The sequence below is a fragment of the Enhydra lutris genome, unplaced genomic scaffold (genome assembly GCF_002288905.1).
Source record: "Enhydra lutris kenyoni isolate GAN:26980312 unplaced genomic scaffold, ASM228890v2 scaffoldscaffold39, whole genome shotgun sequence".
NCBI classification, from domain to species: domain Eukaryota; kingdom Metazoa; phylum Chordata; class Mammalia; order Carnivora; family Mustelidae; genus Enhydra; species Enhydra lutris.
The window spans coordinates 26585155-26604803 of record NW_019154123.1 but is presented as its reverse complement, the minus strand read 5'-3'; the positions used below and the strand labels follow the sequence as shown (position 1 = coordinate 26604803).

At 50.6% G+C, this 19649-nt stretch overlaps 1 protein-coding gene across 1 annotated transcript in view; it reads left to right on the top strand.

The window, feature by feature from the left end:
- Window positions 1-19649, top strand: part of LOC111155029 (integrin subunit beta 5) — a 114816-nt gene that overhangs the window by 76740 nt on the left and 18427 nt on the right. Inside the window, exon 10 of the mRNA XM_022515043.1 lies at window positions 6299-6728. Coding sequence (XP_022370751.1) covers window positions 6299-6728 — 430 coding nt within the window. The remainder of the gene's footprint in view (window positions 1-6298; window positions 6729-19649) is intronic.

The following is a 19649-nucleotide window of genomic DNA, read 5'->3' as shown; positions in this document are numbered from 1 at the left end:
CTGCAAATTAGGAAGAAAGCCATCCATCTCTTCTGATTTGATCCGATGGGGTGGATAACCACAGCCGTGGAGGGCATAGAAGCTTTGTGTGGATTAAGGGGCTGATGGGGAAGAAAGACAATGAGTTTGCTCTGTGTTCCTCACCACTCCCCTGCAGGGAAGGTAGTGTTACTCAGGTTGGCAGGTGAGAAAAGCGGAGCCAGGGCTTTCTGGCTGTGATACTGGTACCCTCGACCACCATTTCCTGGCCTCTTGCTGCCTGTGATTCTGTTCTCTCCTGTATGTTCCAGAGGGTTCATTTTGGATCAAAGTATGATAGCAAAGAAGTGGGGGGGGGGGGGCTCCGCACGGGGAGCGTGGCTTATTGAGTGCCTTTCTGTGCCTTACCTCATTCAGTGTGCGCACATACCCGCCCTCCGGCTCGGGGGGAGCAGGGGCTGTGCTCACTGCTGCTGGGCATCCTGAGGTTGGGGATGTCACAGCCTGCCCGAGATCCCCCAGCTAACAAGCAGTGGGCGTGTAACAGACTGTGGTCACTGACTAGTCGTTCTTACCGTGGAGGGAATAACCCATGTACCGTTGTGTGGGGGTTGATGATGGGCCCTGTGCTACATCTAGTAGGGACTTCATCTGCTTCCTGCAGCACCTGTAAGATAGACGTTACTTCCCCCACTTGATGTGAGGGAGACTGGGGCTCCCAGGGGGACCTGAGAAACTTGCCGAAAGTCCTGCTGCTGTTGAGCTGCAAGTACCCAGTCAAATCTGAAACTCCTGATGCCAGAGTCTGCGTTCTGCCTTGTGTGCTTCGGAAGGACAGCTTTCTAGGAAGCCCGGGGTGGCTTCCTTACCACCTCTGTATAGACACCCCTGTGTACAGATTTGGGGTTTCGCTAGGATAGCTCAGGAAAGTAGGGACACTGTCTAGAAGACAAAAAAAGATTATTTTATTATTAAAAAAATTTTTTTAAAGATTTTATTTATTTATCTGAGAGGGAGTGAGAGAGATCACAGAGGGGAAGGAGAAGCAGGCTTCCTGCTAAGCAAGGAGCCGTACGTGGGGCTCGATCCCAGGAGATCCTGAGATCATGACCTGAGCTGAAGGCAGATGCTTAACCAACTGAGCCACCTAGGTGTCCCCCCAAAAAGGTTCTAAATGGCATTTTTTTCCACAAAACATAAAAGCTCAGATGTATTGGGATGATTTATAGAGAAGCTGAAATAGAGATGGAAGGAAGGTGCTTCATCCACCCTGATCGCCCTGGACAACTTTTCCGCACGGGTGGGCCAGCAGTCTCCCTTCAGCTCAGAGAGAAGACTTCTGCTGTTGTCTTGCTGTCCAGGAGGCCACGGTCACACGGCCTCTGGCTCTGCTGCAAGGAGGGGTGGAGTTCTTATTTCCTGTGGGTGGAAATAGCCTGGCACAGAGCAGCGGCGACTCCCCTGTCACAACAGATAAGATGCTGCCGCCAGGGCCATGCCAGCCCAGGAGAGGCAAGCTCGTGCAGGGCCCTGCGAGTGCAGGGGCAGAACCAGCCACACAATTTGCGAGGCCCAGTGCCAAATCAGAATATGGGGTCCTTGTTCAAAAATACAGAATTTGAGGGACGCCTGGGTGGCTCAGTCATTAAGCCACTGTCTTCCGCTTGGGTCATGATCCCAGGGTTCTGGGATCGAGTCCCACATCAGGCTCCTTGCTTGGCAGGGAGCCTGCTTCTCTCTCTGCCTGTGCCTGCTTGTGCGTGCACTCTCTCTCTCTCTCTCTATCTGACAAATAAATAAATAAATAAAATCTTAACAAAACAAAACAACAGAATTTGAAGATGACAACAGCAAAGGATTAGCCTGAGCATGGGGCCCTTCTGGGTGGGGGGCCCTGGGAATGCATAGGCTCAGCACCATGGAGCCAGCTCCAGCAAAGGAATGAGGGGGGGCTCTCCCTCGGCCCCCCTTCTGCTGAAGGAGAGATGCCTTTATGCACTTCTGGCTGGGACCAGTCTGATTCCCTTAACCCTGGACCATCTCTCAACCTCTGTCCCTCCTCCCAGACTGAGCTTTCTTTAGAGGGCTCACACCTGGGCTCCAGCAGCCAGGTCTGCTCCTGAGCACGCGGGCTCTTCCGCTAACGGCAGTGTCCAGGGCCAGTCCGCAGAGGAGAACACGTGCGATGAGTCGGCCCCACAGAGGGTGAGGCGTGCAGCTCTGCAGGCTGGCCATGGTGTCCCAGTGGCCCCAGGGACGAAGGATCTGCATCACAGAGGGGTTATCTTTGAGCTAAGGAGCATGAGTAGGGGTTTTCCAGGTGTGGGAGGGAGGATGGGGAGGTCCCATCCATGGGCCTACCATGTGCAGAGCAGTAGGTGAGTCTGAGGGTGTGAACATGCTTTGCTCTTTTGCAAGTGGGAAGCAGTTGAGGGGAGTGGGGTGGGGCCTGGGGCAGGCTTGGGCGGTATGGGCAGGACGTAGGGGCCAAGCTAAGGTATCTGACTGTTACTTGGGAAGTGGGTGTTATCCTTCAGTGCCAAGATTTGGGAGGTCCGTGGATATGTTGGGGAATGGCAGGAGATAGGCAGAAGGGCTCGGGACTTACATGGAGAAGAGGGATTAGGAAAAGCAGTCAGGGTATAACTGTCATTGGGTATCTCCAGGTCTGGCCTATAGATGAGGACATGGGCCATGGTGGGGGTTGGGGGGCGGTGGGTGCAGCCTTGGGACAGCTGGGTTTAAGTGTCAGCCAGGTGAGCCTCACCCCTCATAACTAAAGCTTCTTGAAGAACGGGGCATGGTGGGGGCAGGGGTCGGGCAGGCAGAGGCTTTATGGGCACTTCCAGCCAGAGGCCATGGTTTTATGACTCTTCTGTGTTCTCTGGGTTAAGAGATCTCTCCAGGCAGGAAGCAGGAGAGGTGGCAGGGGATGAGGGACAAAAGAAATACTCTTTAAATAAAACCTTCAAAGTGTCAAATCCAATGAGGTTCTCTTCTCCAGTGATTTTAATTTTTTCCCTAATTTTCTGCCTCTGGGCCCAACACCAGCTAGGGCTGACCCAGTGGGCCCAGCCACTAGGAGTTGGTTTTCTCATGAACTGACTTCGACAAATCAGTATGCAAGTGACCAGCCGTACAGCAAACACTAACGCCCAGTACAAAGGACCTAGTGAGCCCCATCATGGGCTTCCCACAGTGTCCCCCTCTCCTGTCCCCTCCTTTGGGGCTCTGTAGTCCGTGCCCATGCCCAGCGCTTTGTTTCAATGAGCTCCTGGTGGACTTGGCATCTGTACAGCCCCGGGTTTGGTGGTTTGGGGTGGGGGCTGGGCAGCCCTTTTGAAAGCGTGGATCAGGCCAACAGTCCTGCAAGGAAACCACGAGCATCCCAATGAGGCTTAAATAACAAGACTGGATGGGAGGGAGGGCTGCTATGTCCATGACTTTCCTCTGGAATCTCAGAGTGCGAGATGGAAGGTCTCTGGGAACTGGGGAGCCTTGAGTATCAGTTGAAGTCCACAGTAATCAGGGAAAAAAGTCTCCTTCCAGCTGCTTGACAGCGGCTGGATTCTTTCCTGACCCCTCGGGGAAATGGACTCTGAAAGGAAGGTAGCAGAACAGATTTACTTGTTGTTCCTGAAGTGCTTTTTATAGCTTTCCTGTGCCCAGCAGGACCTGCGAGACCAGTGGCTGAGTTCGACGGAGCCACTCTCTGTTTATCAGGTGGCTGGCCACATGCCAGGGTACATGGGCCTGACAGCTAGGGCCTGGGTTGGACCAAAGCTTTGGCTGAGGAAAGCCACCAGGACTGCCTAAAGGCCATTCTTCCTCATTCCACCAGCCAGGCAGATAGTCTATGAGCCTTTCTAAATCCTGGGTCACCGGCTGGCTGCACTGATCCCGGGGCTCCCCTGGCTTCTCCGCTTACTCCCTGGCAAACGCAGGCACACTGGGAAGTCTGGGGAGATTGAATTCTCTTGTTACTTTGTCCCCTGATGCAGGCAAGTTTCCTGGGGGCAGGTCCTGCTCCCGCATGGACACTTCTCACAGTCTCTCGGTGACTAAATCCCTTTGGCTCTTGGTCTAGCTTCTTTCTTTGCCACTTACTCCATTTCTGAGCCCCAGACACCTTTGGGAGGCAGGGACTTTTCCTTTAACAAGCCCTCTACAACCGTAGCCCTGGGAAGTGGTCGCGTTGAGCAAGTCATGGCTTCTTTCTCAAAGCAGGGAAGTTCATCTCTGCGTTCTTGACGGCCCTGTGGGGGGCTTCGGTCAGGCACCCCACCCCCTTCCTGTCTGGAGGTTGGGTCCCCTCTAGCCCAAAGCAGGTAGATTTGAGATGCCTCTGGTCCCCCCTTGTGGATCACCATCTTGCAGTCCCTGCAGTTCGCGGGGCTGCCTTGCCCCCCGTACCCAGACATGAACACTGAACACCTGCCATGTTCCCACTTCCAGGAGAGGATGTGCCGAGAAGAGCCGGGTCCCACCCCCACCAGCTCTGTGACCGGCACTAAGCTCCCTTACCCACCAGCCCTGTATTCTCTCCAGTAAATGAGAATACCTCTTCTTAGGGCATGTACATGAGACACTCATGGAAATGCCCAGCACAGTGCCTGGCACATGTAGGCATCTGTCCCCTGGTAACTAGTCATGTTTGTTGTCATGAGGCAGGGTTCAGTTCCCAGGTGGGTCCTCATCTCGTTTCCTTACCTCAAGAGCCCACTTATACCTTGGGTCCTTGAAACATAGCCTGTCTCTCCCTTTGCCTCCTTCCACCGTCTGTGTAGACCTGGAGAGTGCGGGTGGGCTAGTCTCAGCTGTCTGCAGCTGGTTTGGCTCTCCCAGCGTCCTCTGACCCTGGCTGTTGGTCATCATCCTCAGCTCACCTGTCTAGCAGCAGCTTCTGTGACACCCCTTGGCTGACGCTGATTCCTGGATGTCCGTCGTTGGGTCACCTGGAGCCGGGCCTACTGCCAAGTGGGGAATTTCTCTCCAGGGCCTAGAGCGCTGGATCTGTCCTCCCGCTCAGTCTCATCTGCCCCTCCACCCCCCTGGTGTCCCTAGATGTCACAGAATTTGAGGGGAGACCTTTTAGAATTGATAAAGACCCCAAAGTGATAGGGATCTATAGAACATTTAGAAAAGAACATGTTTTCACTGTTCTCCAAAAATACACCTCTTTGTTACCTGAGAGGCCGGTAAAGCCAGTTATAGATGACTTTCTAAAAAATCAGCTTTAATCCAACCCAAGTGATTAATGCAATTAAGAACAGCAGTAGCTAAAAGTGGTTTCTAACCCCTTCTGAACCTCAGAACGACCCAAGGGGTCTTTTGAAAAACAGAGCCATCCCGCCAGACGCAGGGGGTCAGTCAATGGACACCCCGGTCTGTTTCAGGAGCACCGCTGTTCGGGGAGAAGTGTTTCAGGGTGGCATTGGGTCAGGGCGTGCCAGCTGCCTGTCTGCGGACCTCCACAGCCCTGGGCCCTGAGGGCAGCCTGGCTGACTAGCCACACCCACTCCTGTCCCAGGGGAGCCCAGGGAGGAGCTGCGCTCTGCCTCTGGGAGTACCCCACAGAGCCCGCCCGTGCTCTCCTCCCCTCACAGCCGTGTGGGCAGGTGATGGGGTCTTTCCCGTGAGGCCATCCCCAGCCGCCCACCTGGCTGCCTGTTTCTGGGGCAACCCGTGAGCAGCTCAGGGGTCAGTGACACTTCTCCACAGGCTGTGCTTAGAAAGAAAAAGTCTGTCCCTGTGTGTGGCATACTCATCAGTGATGACTCTGGGCTGTGATTGGGGCTGAGGGGTGCAGCTGGGAGGACCAGTGTGAGCAGGAACCCGGGGGTAGAGGGAGCCTTCAGGTGTGTGTTGTGGTGAGGCAGGCACCCTGGCAGGGACCCAGGGCCCCTCATCCTTTCTCCAGCAGGAGAGGAACCCTTTTTGCAGAGGGGCAGGCAGGTGCCAGGGTGCATGGGCCCCCGTGCCCCGAGAGGTCAAGGGTGCAGCTACCTCAGTGCCTGGCACAGAGGGGATGCCAGGGAAGTATTCGTGGGAGGAGCGACTTCCTAAACGGAGAGGGGAGCGGGTAGGGTAACACAGAAATGCGGGGGAGCTAGAACCACATGCCCTGGGCGCACCTGAGTGCTGTCGTCCTGGGTACTGTGAGGGCGCTCGTGGATCTGGGGGGGCCTCGTCTGCCTCTGGCCTGCAGCCACAGCTCTCCATCGAGGACCTCAGGGGTGCTTCCCCCCACTGGGCCTCTGGGTGGTGGGGAGGCCCTGACCAGCCATGCCGCAACATCCCCTCTCTCCTTCCCACCCAGGCGTCCTTCGAGGTGTCGGCGGAGGCCCGCAGCTGCCCCGGCAGGCCCACGGAGCACACGTTCACCCTGCGGCCCGTAGGGTTCCGGGACAGCCTGGAGGTGGGGGTCACCTACAGCTGCCAGTGCGGCTGCAGTGCGCGGCTGGAGTCCGACAGCACCCGGTGCAGTGGGAACGGGACCTACGTGTGCGGCCTGTGCGAGTGCAACCCCGGCCACCTGGGCACCCGCTGTGAGTGCCAGGAAGGGGAGAGCCAGACCGGGTACCAGAACCTGTGCCGGGAAGCCGAGGGCAAGCCCCTGTGCAGTGGGCGTGGGGAGTGCAGCTGCAACCAGTGTTCCTGCTTCGAGAGCGAGTTTGGGAAGATCTACGGTTCTTTCTGCCAATGTGACAACTTCTCCTGTGCCAGGAACAGAGGGGTCCTCTGCTCAGGTAGGCACCCTGTGAGCACGTTAAAACTCTGGGCCGGGCTCTTGCACCACTAGGCATCCTCCGCCCAAAGGGTGCCTTGTACTAACTAACCACGGTCCTCCTGGTGAGAAGGCGAGGGCGAGCCTTGCCCGCCACTGGGCCCGGGAGTGGGAACCTGTGTGTAGAATACAACAGTAGGAGGACCTGCCGTGTGCCTGAGAACTCCCAGAGTCACAGGGGTATGTGGGGGTCATCCGGGACTACCTTGCATAGCATTTCCGACAGGTAGGTGTTTAGTCTCTCCTTGATTGCCTCCTGGGACGGGGAGCTCCCTGGGGCCATTAGTGGGTATTCTCTTGTTCGACATTGCATTCGTCTCCTGTTGCTGGTCTGACGAGTTGCTGTAGACTTAGTGGCTTCAAACACCACCAGTGTGTTCTGTTACTGTTCTGAAAGTCAGAAGTCCACTGTGGATGTTACTCGGCAAAAATCCAGGTGGCAGCAGGGCTGCATTCCTTTTAGAAGCTCTAGGGGAGAATCCGCTCCCTTGCCTGTTTCAGCTTCTGGAAGCCTTCTGCATCCCTTAGCTCATAGCTGTTCCTCTGTTTTCAAAGCCAGCACTGTGACATCCTCAGATCTTTCTCTGAGTCTGACCTCTGGTTTGTTGTCGCATGTCTTTCTCTGACATTCTGCCTCCCTCTTACAAGAAGCCTTGTGATTATGTTGGACCTGCAAGGGTAATCCCAGAGTCTTCCCATCTTGAGAGCTTTGACTTAACCACATCTGTGAAGTCCCTTTACCGTGCAGAGTAACACAGACATGGGTTCTGGGCATTGGGCTGCGGTCATCTTGGGGGGCCATCATCTGCCTCCCACAGACATGGTTTGGAAGCGTCTTTTGATTGAACGGAAAATTGTTGTCTCAGTCATTTCCACCCACTGATTCCCATTCTAGACCCTGTCTTCCATATGACAGCCTGTCAAACATCTGAAAATTTCTTTATGTTTCTCTGTTCTCTTTTCTTTCTGCATTAGACACCAGGTCTCCACCTCTAAGGACTCCATCAGTTTGTTAAATGTGCTCTCAGCCCTGAGTATGTTATTTGTCATTCTGGAGAGTTCCGCTGAACAGTTCTGTGATCTGGACGTTCCTCTTCCATTAACACATCCTAACAGGATGCCCACTTTCCTTTTTCTCTCCTATTAAACAATCACATGATACTGTTGAGGCGATCTTTAACTTCACTACCAAAAGCTTTAATTTTCCAAGTGAACCATAGTCAAGCCCAATTTTTGTTGTGTCCTGTTTGAGCACTTAAGCTTTTTAATCTACGTGTAAGACTTTCCATGGATTCCAGTTAAATTACAGTTTGGCAGTTCCCATTCTGAGCGTTGCATTCCGATGAGATACTGTAAAATCACGTCTCAGCGGCGGAGGGGAGGTGGGGGGCATTCCTTCCAGCACCATGCTGCCTGCAAACCCAGCAAGTGGAACAATTATAGGCAGGAGTGTGGTTCCTTCTGTGGGGTGTTCTCCTTTGCTGGGATTCCTCCCTTGAGCGTGGTCATCCAGTTGGGAAGTATTTATAATATTTGTAATTTGTAATATTTGAGTATTAATTTGTAAAAATAAAGCAGAAACATGGGAGGCAAATCAGAGCATTTAAATGACCTGTCCCTATGGCAGGAATGACCGTCCCTCTTCAGAAGGAGCAAGTGCCGAGGGTGGCCCCCGATGTGCATCAGTAAGTGAGAGGCTTCCTGGGGCAGACCACACAGTGAGGCAAGTAGGGGTGCACCCACGGAAGCGGTGGGACCAGCATGTTCACAACTGGCACTGCTTCAGAAAGTACAGGGCATGTGAATGTCATGGAGGAATGTCACGGGTGGAAGAATGGGGATTTGATATGCTGACCGTGGAACAGGAATCCTCGCGCTCAGACAATAGACTGGGATTTGGTAGATGTTTTTTTTTTTGTTTTTTTTTTTCTTAATTTATTTGACAGAGATGAGAAGCAGGCAGAGAGAGAGAAAGGGAAGCAGGCTCCCCGCTGAGCAGAGAGCCCGATGCGGGGCTCGATCTCAGGACCCTGGGATCATGACATGAGCTGAAGGCAGAGGCTTTAACTTACTTACCCACCCAGGCACCCCTGCTAGATGGTTCTAACTGAGTTATCAGAAAAAGTCCTTAGGATCAGGTAGGCCTGGGTTTAAACCTAGTAACACCACCTGCTGCTTGTGTCACTCTGGGCTCAGAGCTCTTGTGAAGCATAGAGTGTGTGTAGACAGCACCTGGAGCCCCACCTGGCACAGAAGCCTGGCTCGCCGAGCACTGGGTCCCTCTTAGTCCATCCACCACTTCTGGGCAGGGCTCGAGGGGCTGCTGCCATGAGCCTCCAAGCTGTGCCTCAGGAGTTCCAGCATGGTGGGTGGACTTCCAGTCCCTTCACCAGCACCATAAAAGCTCCAAGGAGCCTGCCAGTGTCTGTTGATGGCTTTTATCAGTGTTTTTTTCTTGTTCCAAATGTATTAGTAAATAGTGTCATAAAACTGTCCCTCCCTTCCCCTCAGGAGCCAGAAACAATCCTCTGATCCGTCTTCCTCCAGAAGGCTGCTTGTGCTGTACTGTGTCCCTATGGCCTGGGAGTGCGGGCTTCTCAGTCCACTGACGCGGGCAGATTCCGCCCCTGTAATTCATCAGCTTACTGTCCCGGTTCTCTCCCTCTCGTACGTTTGGTTTTCCTGTCTTAGAGTGGTTCACTGCCCTTTGTTTCTGCATTCTTTTGAAAATGGAAGAAGATGTAGAAGAAGGACACGGGGTGCTACATGGTAGAGGCCTCCTCTACGTCCCTCAGATGTTAGGTTTCTCTGTGTACAGCACAGAGCCTGGAGGTGCAGGGCCCGTGGTGGAGGCGTGAGTGGCCTCAGCAGGGAAAGCTTGTCATTTTGGAGGAAAGGATATTCTATAATTGAGAGAATACCCAGCTTTTTTGTTCAGCCACCCGAACTCACCGTTCTGAGTTATCTTGCGTTTCAGAATTCTGCCCGGTGCTGTTTCTCTCCCTTCACTGCACACAGTCCTGCGGTGTTGGGAGACTCTCACACGTCCCTGCATAGAGAGAAGGGAGATTCTCGAAGCCCTTAAGGCTCCCACATACACAGTGCTTCAAGTCACTAACATCTCAGGGAGGCTGGGGTGGGATGTCTTTCCCCCTCAACTGAAAAGCCATACACACTCGTTAAAGAAAATTTGGAAAACGATTCCATTGATAGATGTGTGGTCTGTCCTTTTTGTCTGCCTCCTTCTTGGTGACCAGGATTAATTTGGACCATCTGGTCCACCTGGAGGAGCTCATTCCTCCCACACTGGTTCACATGCCTCCCTTCCAAAACTGTGCTCGCTCACATGGCTGCAGAATTATTCTTAGGTTTAGAAGAGTAGAAAGAAGTGAAATAAATTGTTTATAATTCCGTCAGTCATACTTTAAGAGGTTAGTATCTTTCCTTCCGAACTTTTTTTTCCCCTGAGTTAGTGTGTCTGTGTCTGCGTACCATTTTGTGTCTTGCCTTGTTCAGGTAATGTAATCTCCTAGGCAGCCCTTAAGGTTGAATGACTTTGATACCTCATTGACTGGAACATTTCGACTCTCTTTCCACTGCAACCCCAATTACCCTCTCCACCCCTTCCCTTGAAGAGCAGCAGCTAGTTGAAGCATGAAGCTATCCAAGTCTTCGTGGGGAGAACAGTTTCTGGTATGAGGTCATTGTTGTGTTTGCTTATTTAGTAAGGACTTTAAACTGAGCCTGGCTGCAGGTAGGACTAGTTCCTGCACATGGATGGAGCACCCCGCTCCTCCTTTCTTGTCTCTCATGGGGCAGCGGTAGCCGGGTGGGTGCTGGGTTCCAGCCCCCAGTTCCTTGGCACACATGGTCAGCTCGGGGCTCCCGCTCCGCAGCGTGCCCGTGGGTTTTGAGCTCTTGGGCTGCTGCTGCATTTGGGGTTTTGTGGGAGAGAAGTCTGTTTCCCAACAGCCACCCTGGTCTGGAAGGTGCTGACTCAGAGCCTCGGGAGCAGCTGACTTCAGCACTCTCTCACAGTCCTTCCCGCCCCTCTCCCTGCAGCCTGGGCCACAAGGGGCCGTGTGCCTGTGGTCTGTCTTCAGGCGGGGGCTCTGGCAGAGCCAGGGCCAGGCTTGGCAGTGGGGACATCCTGGAGGAGCTCCTTCCGCTTCTCTCTTGGTCTCTTTGTCTATCGGAGGCTCACAGTCCCTTGTCCCATTGCCCTCACCCTCCCCCCAGAGGAGACCAAGGGGGAATGTGAGAGAGTCCAGGTTTTAACATGTGTGGCATAAAAGTTAGTAGTGGAGCAATCGGACTAAGGTCCGGAAGCAGTTGAGCAGCTTTTGTTACGAGTTTTGGCATATATCACGCCAGTGTGTGTGCACTCAGGGCTGTTGTGTTTCCCTCTGGTTTCTAGAGGCAACGGAACCTAGTCTGTCCACAGACTGTCCCTGTGTGTGCAAAAGGGAGCTTTTGGGAGCCACTGTGAGGTTTCTGTTCTTCTGAGTCTCATGAAATGTTGACCCTTCAGAATCCCTCTGTTCCTGGAACAGAAGTAGGACGTGGTCTGTCTAGTTGTTCTTAATGGAATAAAAGCTGACTGCGCCAACCTTGTTCTTTGCTGGTTACCATACCCAAACAGTGCATTTCCTGGGATTTGAGTTACTCCGTTGTGGTAAACTGTTGAAATCAGTCTCAGCCCTGAAGTTTTCAGTACCCTCCGTACTTTGAATGAGTGCACTGGGGTACACTGAGTAACTCGCTAACGATCAGCCTACTTCTTGGGTTTCATATATTGGGAAAACTTAAATAGGATATGGAATTTTGAATAGAGCCCTTTTGGTCTTGTGACTGCAAAACCCCAAAAGTACATCTAAGTAAGGTCTCAAATATTTTACTTCCTGTAATAGGCCATTCGGCCAGTTTTTATTTTATATATATTTTTTCTTTTTAATCTAGATTTTTGTAAAGATACATAAATCTTTTAATACGTGGCAGGCAGTCAGAGGCTAAGGGGCATCTGGAGTTCTCTTCTAAACATAAAACAATGGGAGCCACGGTCGTGGCATCATTGCCAGTGGCTAGAGCCAGGCTCCGGGTCTGGGCAGATGGTTTCCAGAACGCTTCATGAGGCTCTGTGGCTCCTCTCCAGTTACAGGCTCCTCTGACATTAAGGCCTGGTTTTAGACTTCTCGATTCTCATCCAATAGAAACACCTCCTTTGGCAGTAGTTATCCAGCTATGTTTATAAAAGTCCTTCTCACCATATTTATTCTGTTTTTCTTCAGAAGTGTACTTTCCACACTCAGCGTAAGTATCGCGGTGGCCGTTCCCGGGCCTGTGGTCACAGTTGTACCTTCTGCCACTGCATCGAAATTTGCATATTTCATAAATGGCTCGTTAGAGGACCATTTTGAACACACCTCCACAACCAAGGCCTCGAAAAGTACCTTTTGAATTAAATGACACATTTAATGTTCTAAGAAAGGGGCCTCTTGCCGGAATTGCTACCACTGTGCGCCTCAGGTGGGAGAGCCTAGAAAATTCTTCAGGTTTTCGCAATATATATCAATCTCTGCTCGGTTTATTGATGGTTACCCAGGTGCTGACGGCAAATATAAGAATGCAAAATATATGTATTTTCTAGAGATAGGGCTTCTTTTCCCCAAGGGAATATCCACATCACAGTTTCCCTTACCTGCTATTACATAAATCCGAATTATGCACATGACAGCAAAAGTCAAGAGACTCATGTTCCATCGTATGGAGGCTCTAAGAACAGAATTCGTTACAGGATTCTTTATTATGATTGTAAGGAATGCTATACCCCTCATTAGTAAAGACACTTCCATGGAGACCATTTCCCAGTGCATGTTCAAGTCTGGATTCTAAACCTGGCACTGCCCCTTTCTACCTCTGTCACCTTGGACTCTTGACTTACCCCCTCCCTGACAGATACATTCTTTTAAGTTTTTATTTAAATTCCAGTTAGTTAACACAAAGTATAAAATTAGTTGCAGGTGTACAGTGTAGTAGTTCCAACAGTTCCATACAACACCCAGTGCTCATTGTGACAAGGGCCCTCCTTGTTACCCATCACGTGTTTCACCTATCCCCCACCCACGTCCCTCCCGGTAACCCTCAATTTCTGGCAGATTTTCTTATCTGTCAAATAACCCCAGAGAGTTGTGAGCATCAAATAGAACAATGTCCAGGGGCACCTGGGGGGCTCAGTCAGTTGGGTGTCTGACTCTTGGTTTTGGCTCGGGTCGGGGTCTCAGGGATGTGGGATCAAGCCCCGTGTTGGGCTCTGCACTCAGCGCGGTCTACTTGAGATTTTCTCTCTCTCCCTCTGCCCTTCCCCTTCACACGCACACTCTCTCTCAAATAAATAAAATCTTTGAAAAAGAAAGAAAGAAGGCACCTGGGTGGCTCTGTGGTTAAGCCTCTGCCTTTGGCTCAGGTCATGATCCCAGGGTGCTGGGATTGAGCCCTGCATGGGGCTCTCTGCTCAGCGGGGAGCCTGCTTCCTCCTCTCTGTCTGCCTCTCTGCCTACTTGTGATCTCTCTCTCTGTCCAATAAATAAATAACATCTTTAAAAAAAAAAAAAAAGAAAGAAAAAGAACAATGTCTATAAAGCTCCTTGGATGGTGTGAGTAAACATCACAGTCTGGTCTCCCCACTCCACCCCTTCCTGGAAAAACATTTTCTTCCACAGAGATAAATTTCAGAGACATTCGTGGCATAAAACAGGCTCGTTTCAGAAATTCTCAACAGGCACCCCATGATCAAGAATTCTCCAAGAATTCCATCTGTATCCAGACATGGCTCAAGTTCACTTGAAAGACAGAAAGGTACCAACCTTTAGGGCCTAGCTCTACAAGGAAACAGCACATCTTTCAGACTAGCCACTTGTACCAGCTGCGCTGGACTGCTTGCCTCGGGTCAGCTAGCTTCTTGCAGCTTGTGATTGGAGAGAGTTCTTTGGGAAAACCAGAGCATAGCAAGTACCCAATGTTGGTGCGGCTACAGATACGGAAACTGTGATCTCCATTGACACAAATGACGATGGCAGGTCATTTTGTTTTAGGAAGGTTGCTGATTTCATCTCATTCAGTAACAGCTCACTGAGCACCGTTCACATGCCAAGTGTAGTGCTGGGTTCCAGGGTTCCAGAGCTGGGGTTGCTTGAATTAATTTGCCATTGTTTGTTGCCCGTAGAATTTTCCACTTCTCAGAAACTTGCTGGGATTGAGGAATGAGGATATGAATTGTTCATGCTTCTGCCTTTACCATGCCGACTTGTACGAGATCTTGAGAGACAAGGGAGAGAATATTGGGAAGCTGTGTTGAGAACCTGCCTTGTTCCATGCTCTGAGCTTAGCTCTGGGAATGGAGTTTTCTTACTGCCCTTGCTCACTGCCCAGATTTTGTTTCTGCAAAGATCGTAAGCAACAATTCACCAGTGATTCTGAAAAATGGACTATTCTAAGCATTGGATCACACCTCACTGCCCTTCTCTCTCTATTTAAAAAGGATAATGTACAAGCGCAGCCCCTGTGGTGAGGACCCTGTGCATGCCTTTGAACTTCAGGACTGATCCTTAAGGGCATGACACTTGGCTTGTGAAAGAAATAATGAATAATGAAACTTAAAAAGCAAAGGAAAATCCTAGGAAGACCATGAGAATGCAAAAAATAAGATCTTAGTCATGGGTGGTATTAGTTTTTGGATGTTATAGGATAACACATTAGACAATTTCCCATTCTTAGTTAAACTGAGCACTTAAAGGGTTGGTTTCATTTCTTGGTTGTTGAGCCATAACTTAGAGTTTGCTCTTGATTTGGAAACTGACATAATCGATTATAGGCCTCTGCTGCTCAGTGCCTCTGGTGGGCTGGGATGGAATTGGATGGAGGAACCCTGTTCTCGCTTGGGGTGAGTGTCCGTGGCTCTAAGAACACTGACCTAAGAACACCACCCAGATGCAAATGCTCCCTGGTGTCTGGAAGTTGCTCTGACTGAGTCTGACCTGCTGCAGCTTTGGCTTCCTCTGTCTGGGACATCTTCCTAAACCCTGCCTGTTGCCCTCTAACCCAGAGAATTAAGGTCACTCCAATTACTCCAGCTCACAACCACTTCCCCGAAAAGTTTTGATCAGGTGACCCCACCGTCCCTAAGCTAAAGGAATATACTTCCCAAGTTAGTATGTTATTTTAGCATTTTGCTCTCATCATGTTCCCACAAAGTAGTGGGATTATTTGTGTCTTCTGCCTTTCCTAATAACATCAGTCACACACAGTGGATCAACATTGTATTACCTGTTTAACGGTTTACACTTGGGGAAACTGAGACCCAGAACTGGGACTACAAGTCACTGTGATTCTTCTAAGTAGGCTCCATGCCCAGTATGGAGGCCAATGTGGGGCTGGAACTCATGACCCTGAGATCAAGACCTGAGCTGAGATCAAGAGTTGGACACTTGTCCAGATGAGCCACCCAGGTGACCCATATGATTTTTTTTTTTAAAGATTTTATTTATTTATTTGACAGACAGAGATCACAAGCAGGCAGAGAGGCAGGCAGAGAGAGAGGAGGAAGCAGGCTCCTTGCTGAGCAGAGAGCCCGATGCGGGGCTCGATCCCAGGACCCTGAGATCATGACCTGAGCTGAAGGCAGCGGCTTAACCCACTGAGCCACCCAGGCGCCCCGACCCATATGATTCTTAATTAGAGATTCAGACCAGGAGAACCTTGCAAATAAATAGTTACCTCATTTCTACCTAATTTTACTTATGTTGATTAGCGTGGGGCCCTTCCCAAACCTCTGAATTACCAATCCAGCCTTCACTGCCGCCACCACCCAAGCACTGAGCCCACATTTTCCAAGTCTTACCTCATCAGTGCTGTTTATTTCAGTCAAAATTTTAGGAAACATTTAGTGTCTGTTTTCCTAAGTGAGTGTTTGGGTTGCATAAGGATGTATCAGGCACAGCAGGTGAGGCTGAAGGACACACGTGAACCAAGGGACTGGCTGAGGTACCCATCCTTTTATGATGACTATTTGATGGAAGACAGAGTGTTCCTCTTCGTATTCAGTGCGTGTCTGTCTGTTGTTATTGATTATGCTGAACCCACTTTCCTGACAGGAACCTCTGTTTGCCTGTTCTGATTTATAAACCACTTTTGACATGAATGATGTCACTTAGTTGTTGTTACTCTACCAGGCTATTGATGTGGCTGTTACTGATCCGACCCAAGTGAAAGAGACTGTGGCTGAGAAGATTGGCCCTGTTGGCCACACTTTCCACCAGCGATTGACCCAACGCCTTGACCCAATAAAAGCCCACCTCCCCTAACCCTCAGGGGTATTCTTGGGCAGCTGCTTCCTGCCATCTTGTGGCTTGGCTGGGCTCCTGGCAGCCAAGCTTCAGCGTGGCCCACTCATGTGACATTCCAGACCAGCTCTGTCCATTAAGAATGCTGCACCCGACTCTGAACAGTGGCCAAATGAGGGTGGAACATGGCAACTGTTAGCCAACCACAACACGACAGATCTCCAGGTTGAAAATAGTAATCCTCTCATCCTGTTGCAGTGATCAAGAGGGTAGCAAATTCATGTTTCTCCAGATGTGGTTGGCATTCCCCCAGAAGTGCCTGCCAGGTGGATTGGGCAAGTTAAGCCAGATTCAAGATGTTGATCTGAGAAACCTCTGTTTCTTTTGGCCACAGGCCCTCTGTTTTTCTTTCTGAGTCAGCATTCCTTAGGGTCCTGTGAGGACTATGGTTCATCTCACTCAGCTGTTTACAGACTTCTCTGAAACTGGAAAGATGAGTTCATTAAAGAATACAGATTTTTCCACTTCCATCCATTGCTTTAATCTCCTGTGATTGGTAATTGGGCCAGAGACCAAGTCCTTTCCTTGCCGTCCTCATGTGAAATGCTATAGTAATTCAAGGGACTTGGCAGCCAGGTGTCAGCATTGAGAAATCGGGTGCTAAGACAAGAAGGGAAGAGGCATCCTTTGAGAGGGCTGTTGCCTTTGACACTGGAGTCTTAGCTTTCTGGCCATTGCTGTCATCTCAGAACGTAATGCTGAGGTTTGGAGAAGCTTAGCTTAAAAGCAACATCACCTCACTTGTTTTGCGGCAGTCCTATTTTGCTGCTCAAATACAACATGAATGCAACCTATGGTCCAGCAGATGAAGACAGAGGGTGAAGGGCTTGTCAGGACGTTGCCCCTTGGGAAGCACCATCAGTTGACCTTGTTAGGGCTGGTTCATTGACACGAAGCCAAGGACAGAGGAGCAGCTAGCCCTGAGACTGAGGATGCATCATTGTTCACGTGTCTGAAGAGCCTTTGGCTGGAGAAACCTGAACAGTATGCCAGAGCAAGAGTATGGTGCAAAGCTTGTGACGTCTGCTTAACTGTGATCATGACCTGTCAAAGGAAAAAGAACTCTTAACCATTTTTTCCTCATGGTATTCTAAATCTCTGGATTTCTTGGACATGTGTTAAGAATTTGAAATACCTCAAGAATCACATTTAAGTTCGTAAACCTCAACAGTACTTCTCTATTCCCTTTCTAATTTACAGCTTTGGATGTCTTCCCTCAGGGCTTCAGGCTTGTCCTGATGATGTTCCCAGCCTCTAGTGACATGTTCTGAGCATCTCCTGTGTGCCTTACAATTCTAGGCATTGGGCAAACAAAAAGAAAACACCCATCTTTGATTTGTACGGGTTTGCAGGCTAATGGGTTGAGGCAAATGAGTAAATAAACAAATATGTCCATGTGATAAGTGATTTTATAGCTACACTTTCCTCTTAATGAAGTCTTCCATCAGCTCTTGAACATGCTCAGATCTCTTCATTCTAAAAAAATAAATAAATAGATAGAGAAAGAGAAACCCTTAACCTCCCACTTCTTACTTCCCTTTCTTTCCTCCATATTCGCAGCTGTATTTCTGAAAACATTTGTCCCCGTCCAGTCCGCCCTCACCTCAGTCCAGTTTGGATTCAAAGTCTTCCCAGATCCCTAACGGCCTTGTGCTACTACAGCTCATAGACTTTTTCAGCCTTCGTCTTGACTTTCCTGCAGCGGTGGACACTGCGGGCCACGCCCACCTTGAAATGCTCTCTCACGTAGTTCTGGCCACCACTTGGAGTCCCCTTTGTAGGGTCCTTCACCTCTAGCGACCCATTCAGTGCTGGTGTGGCCGTCCTCTCCCTCATCACGCCCATACTGTCCCGTCGTCCAAATCTGCTGCTGAGCTCCTTTCAGCCACTTGACTTCTTGACATCTCCACTGGGTGTCTTAAATGCGTCTCAGTCTCATGACGGTTCAAACCAGTCTCCAGCTCTTCCTCCCAGCCATGGTTCTCATTCTCCTCATCTCCCCTTTACACAACCAGAAACCCAGGAATCGTCTTTCTCCCTACCTTCTCCTCACTGCCCACATTCCGTCTGCCACCAGGTTGTCCCCTGACCGCTTATATTTCTTCCAAATTCATCTTTTTTCCATCTCCTTGACTACCCTCCTGGTCTGCCTGCAAGGTGATTGCTGCAAACCAAAACACGCCGGTGTTCAGCACCTCGTACATGTTTTGCAACGGCCAGAAGCTGGGGTGACTCAAGGGGGGGCCTGGATGCTGGTCCCCAAAATAGAAATGCAAAAGCTGGGCTACAGGTGATGAGGAGCCAGGAAAGGGCTCTATGCCAGAGTATCATCACGGTTTACATTTTAGAAAAGCCCTGTGGCGGAACCTGACTTCGGGGAGGGGCAGATGCACCATGGGAAGGCAGCCTGGTGGACGCTGCCTCCAGGTGAGGCTCTCTGCTGACCTCAAGCCACAGGAGTTTGTTGTCAGACCATCTGCGAGCTAAAGGATAAACTTAAACTCCTTAGTCTAATAGTCAGGCCTCCTTCCTCCATCCTCCTCCTTTCTCCATCCTCAGACATCCTCCCCTCCCTCCTGTCTGTCCATCCATCTGTACATATATACATACACTAGGCCTGTATCTGTGTACCCACCCTTGCTTCCCACTCTGGTACATCTCTCCTCCTCAGATACTTCCTTTCCTGGCTGCGCAGTGTTTTCTTCTTCATGAATGATCTCAGGCAGCTTTGTTTTTTTGCACCCCAAATACCTTCTCTCTTCTGCTATTCCAGAACTGAATCTGGAGCCCATATAAGCATTCCAGATTTCTCCCTGCTCTGGCCTTGAGCAGTATTATGACAGTGGGGGAGGAACTGTCGAGCCCTCCCAGTCTGCTGCCTTTACTTTACGGAAGAGGCCAAGGGGCTTAATGATCAGAGATTAAAAGAGCCATTCTTGGGGCGCCTGGGTGGCTCAGTCTGTTGAATGTCCGACTCTTGGTTTCAGCTCAGGTCATGATCTCGGGGATTGGGCTACATGACAGCTCCGTGCTCAGCACGGTCTGCTCCCGCTCTGCACCTCCTGCATGCTCTTTCTCCCTCTCTCTCTAAAATAAATAAATAAATCTTCAAAAAATTTTTTTAAAAAATGAGAAGAGCCAGGCCTGGGGGTGGGCCTGTTGCACGTTTTCAACTGTACTACCCTGGGCTGCTTGAGCATTTATCCTAGGTACTATTATAACTTGTGTCGCTTACTCACGACTGGGTTGTGCTACAGAAGCTGTACAGGTAGTGGTTAGGAATGTGGGCTCCAGAGTTAAACACATGTGGTTTAGATCCGTGCCCTGGCACCTACTTGCCCTGCAGCTCTGGGGAAGTTACTTGGCCTCATGTGGCCTCTGTGTGCCTCATTTTCCGTCCCTGAAAGTCAGGGGTGGCACAGGGCTGTTGGGAGGACTGATGGGATCATCCACGTGACGTGCTTTAGACAGCGCCTGCCCCCTGT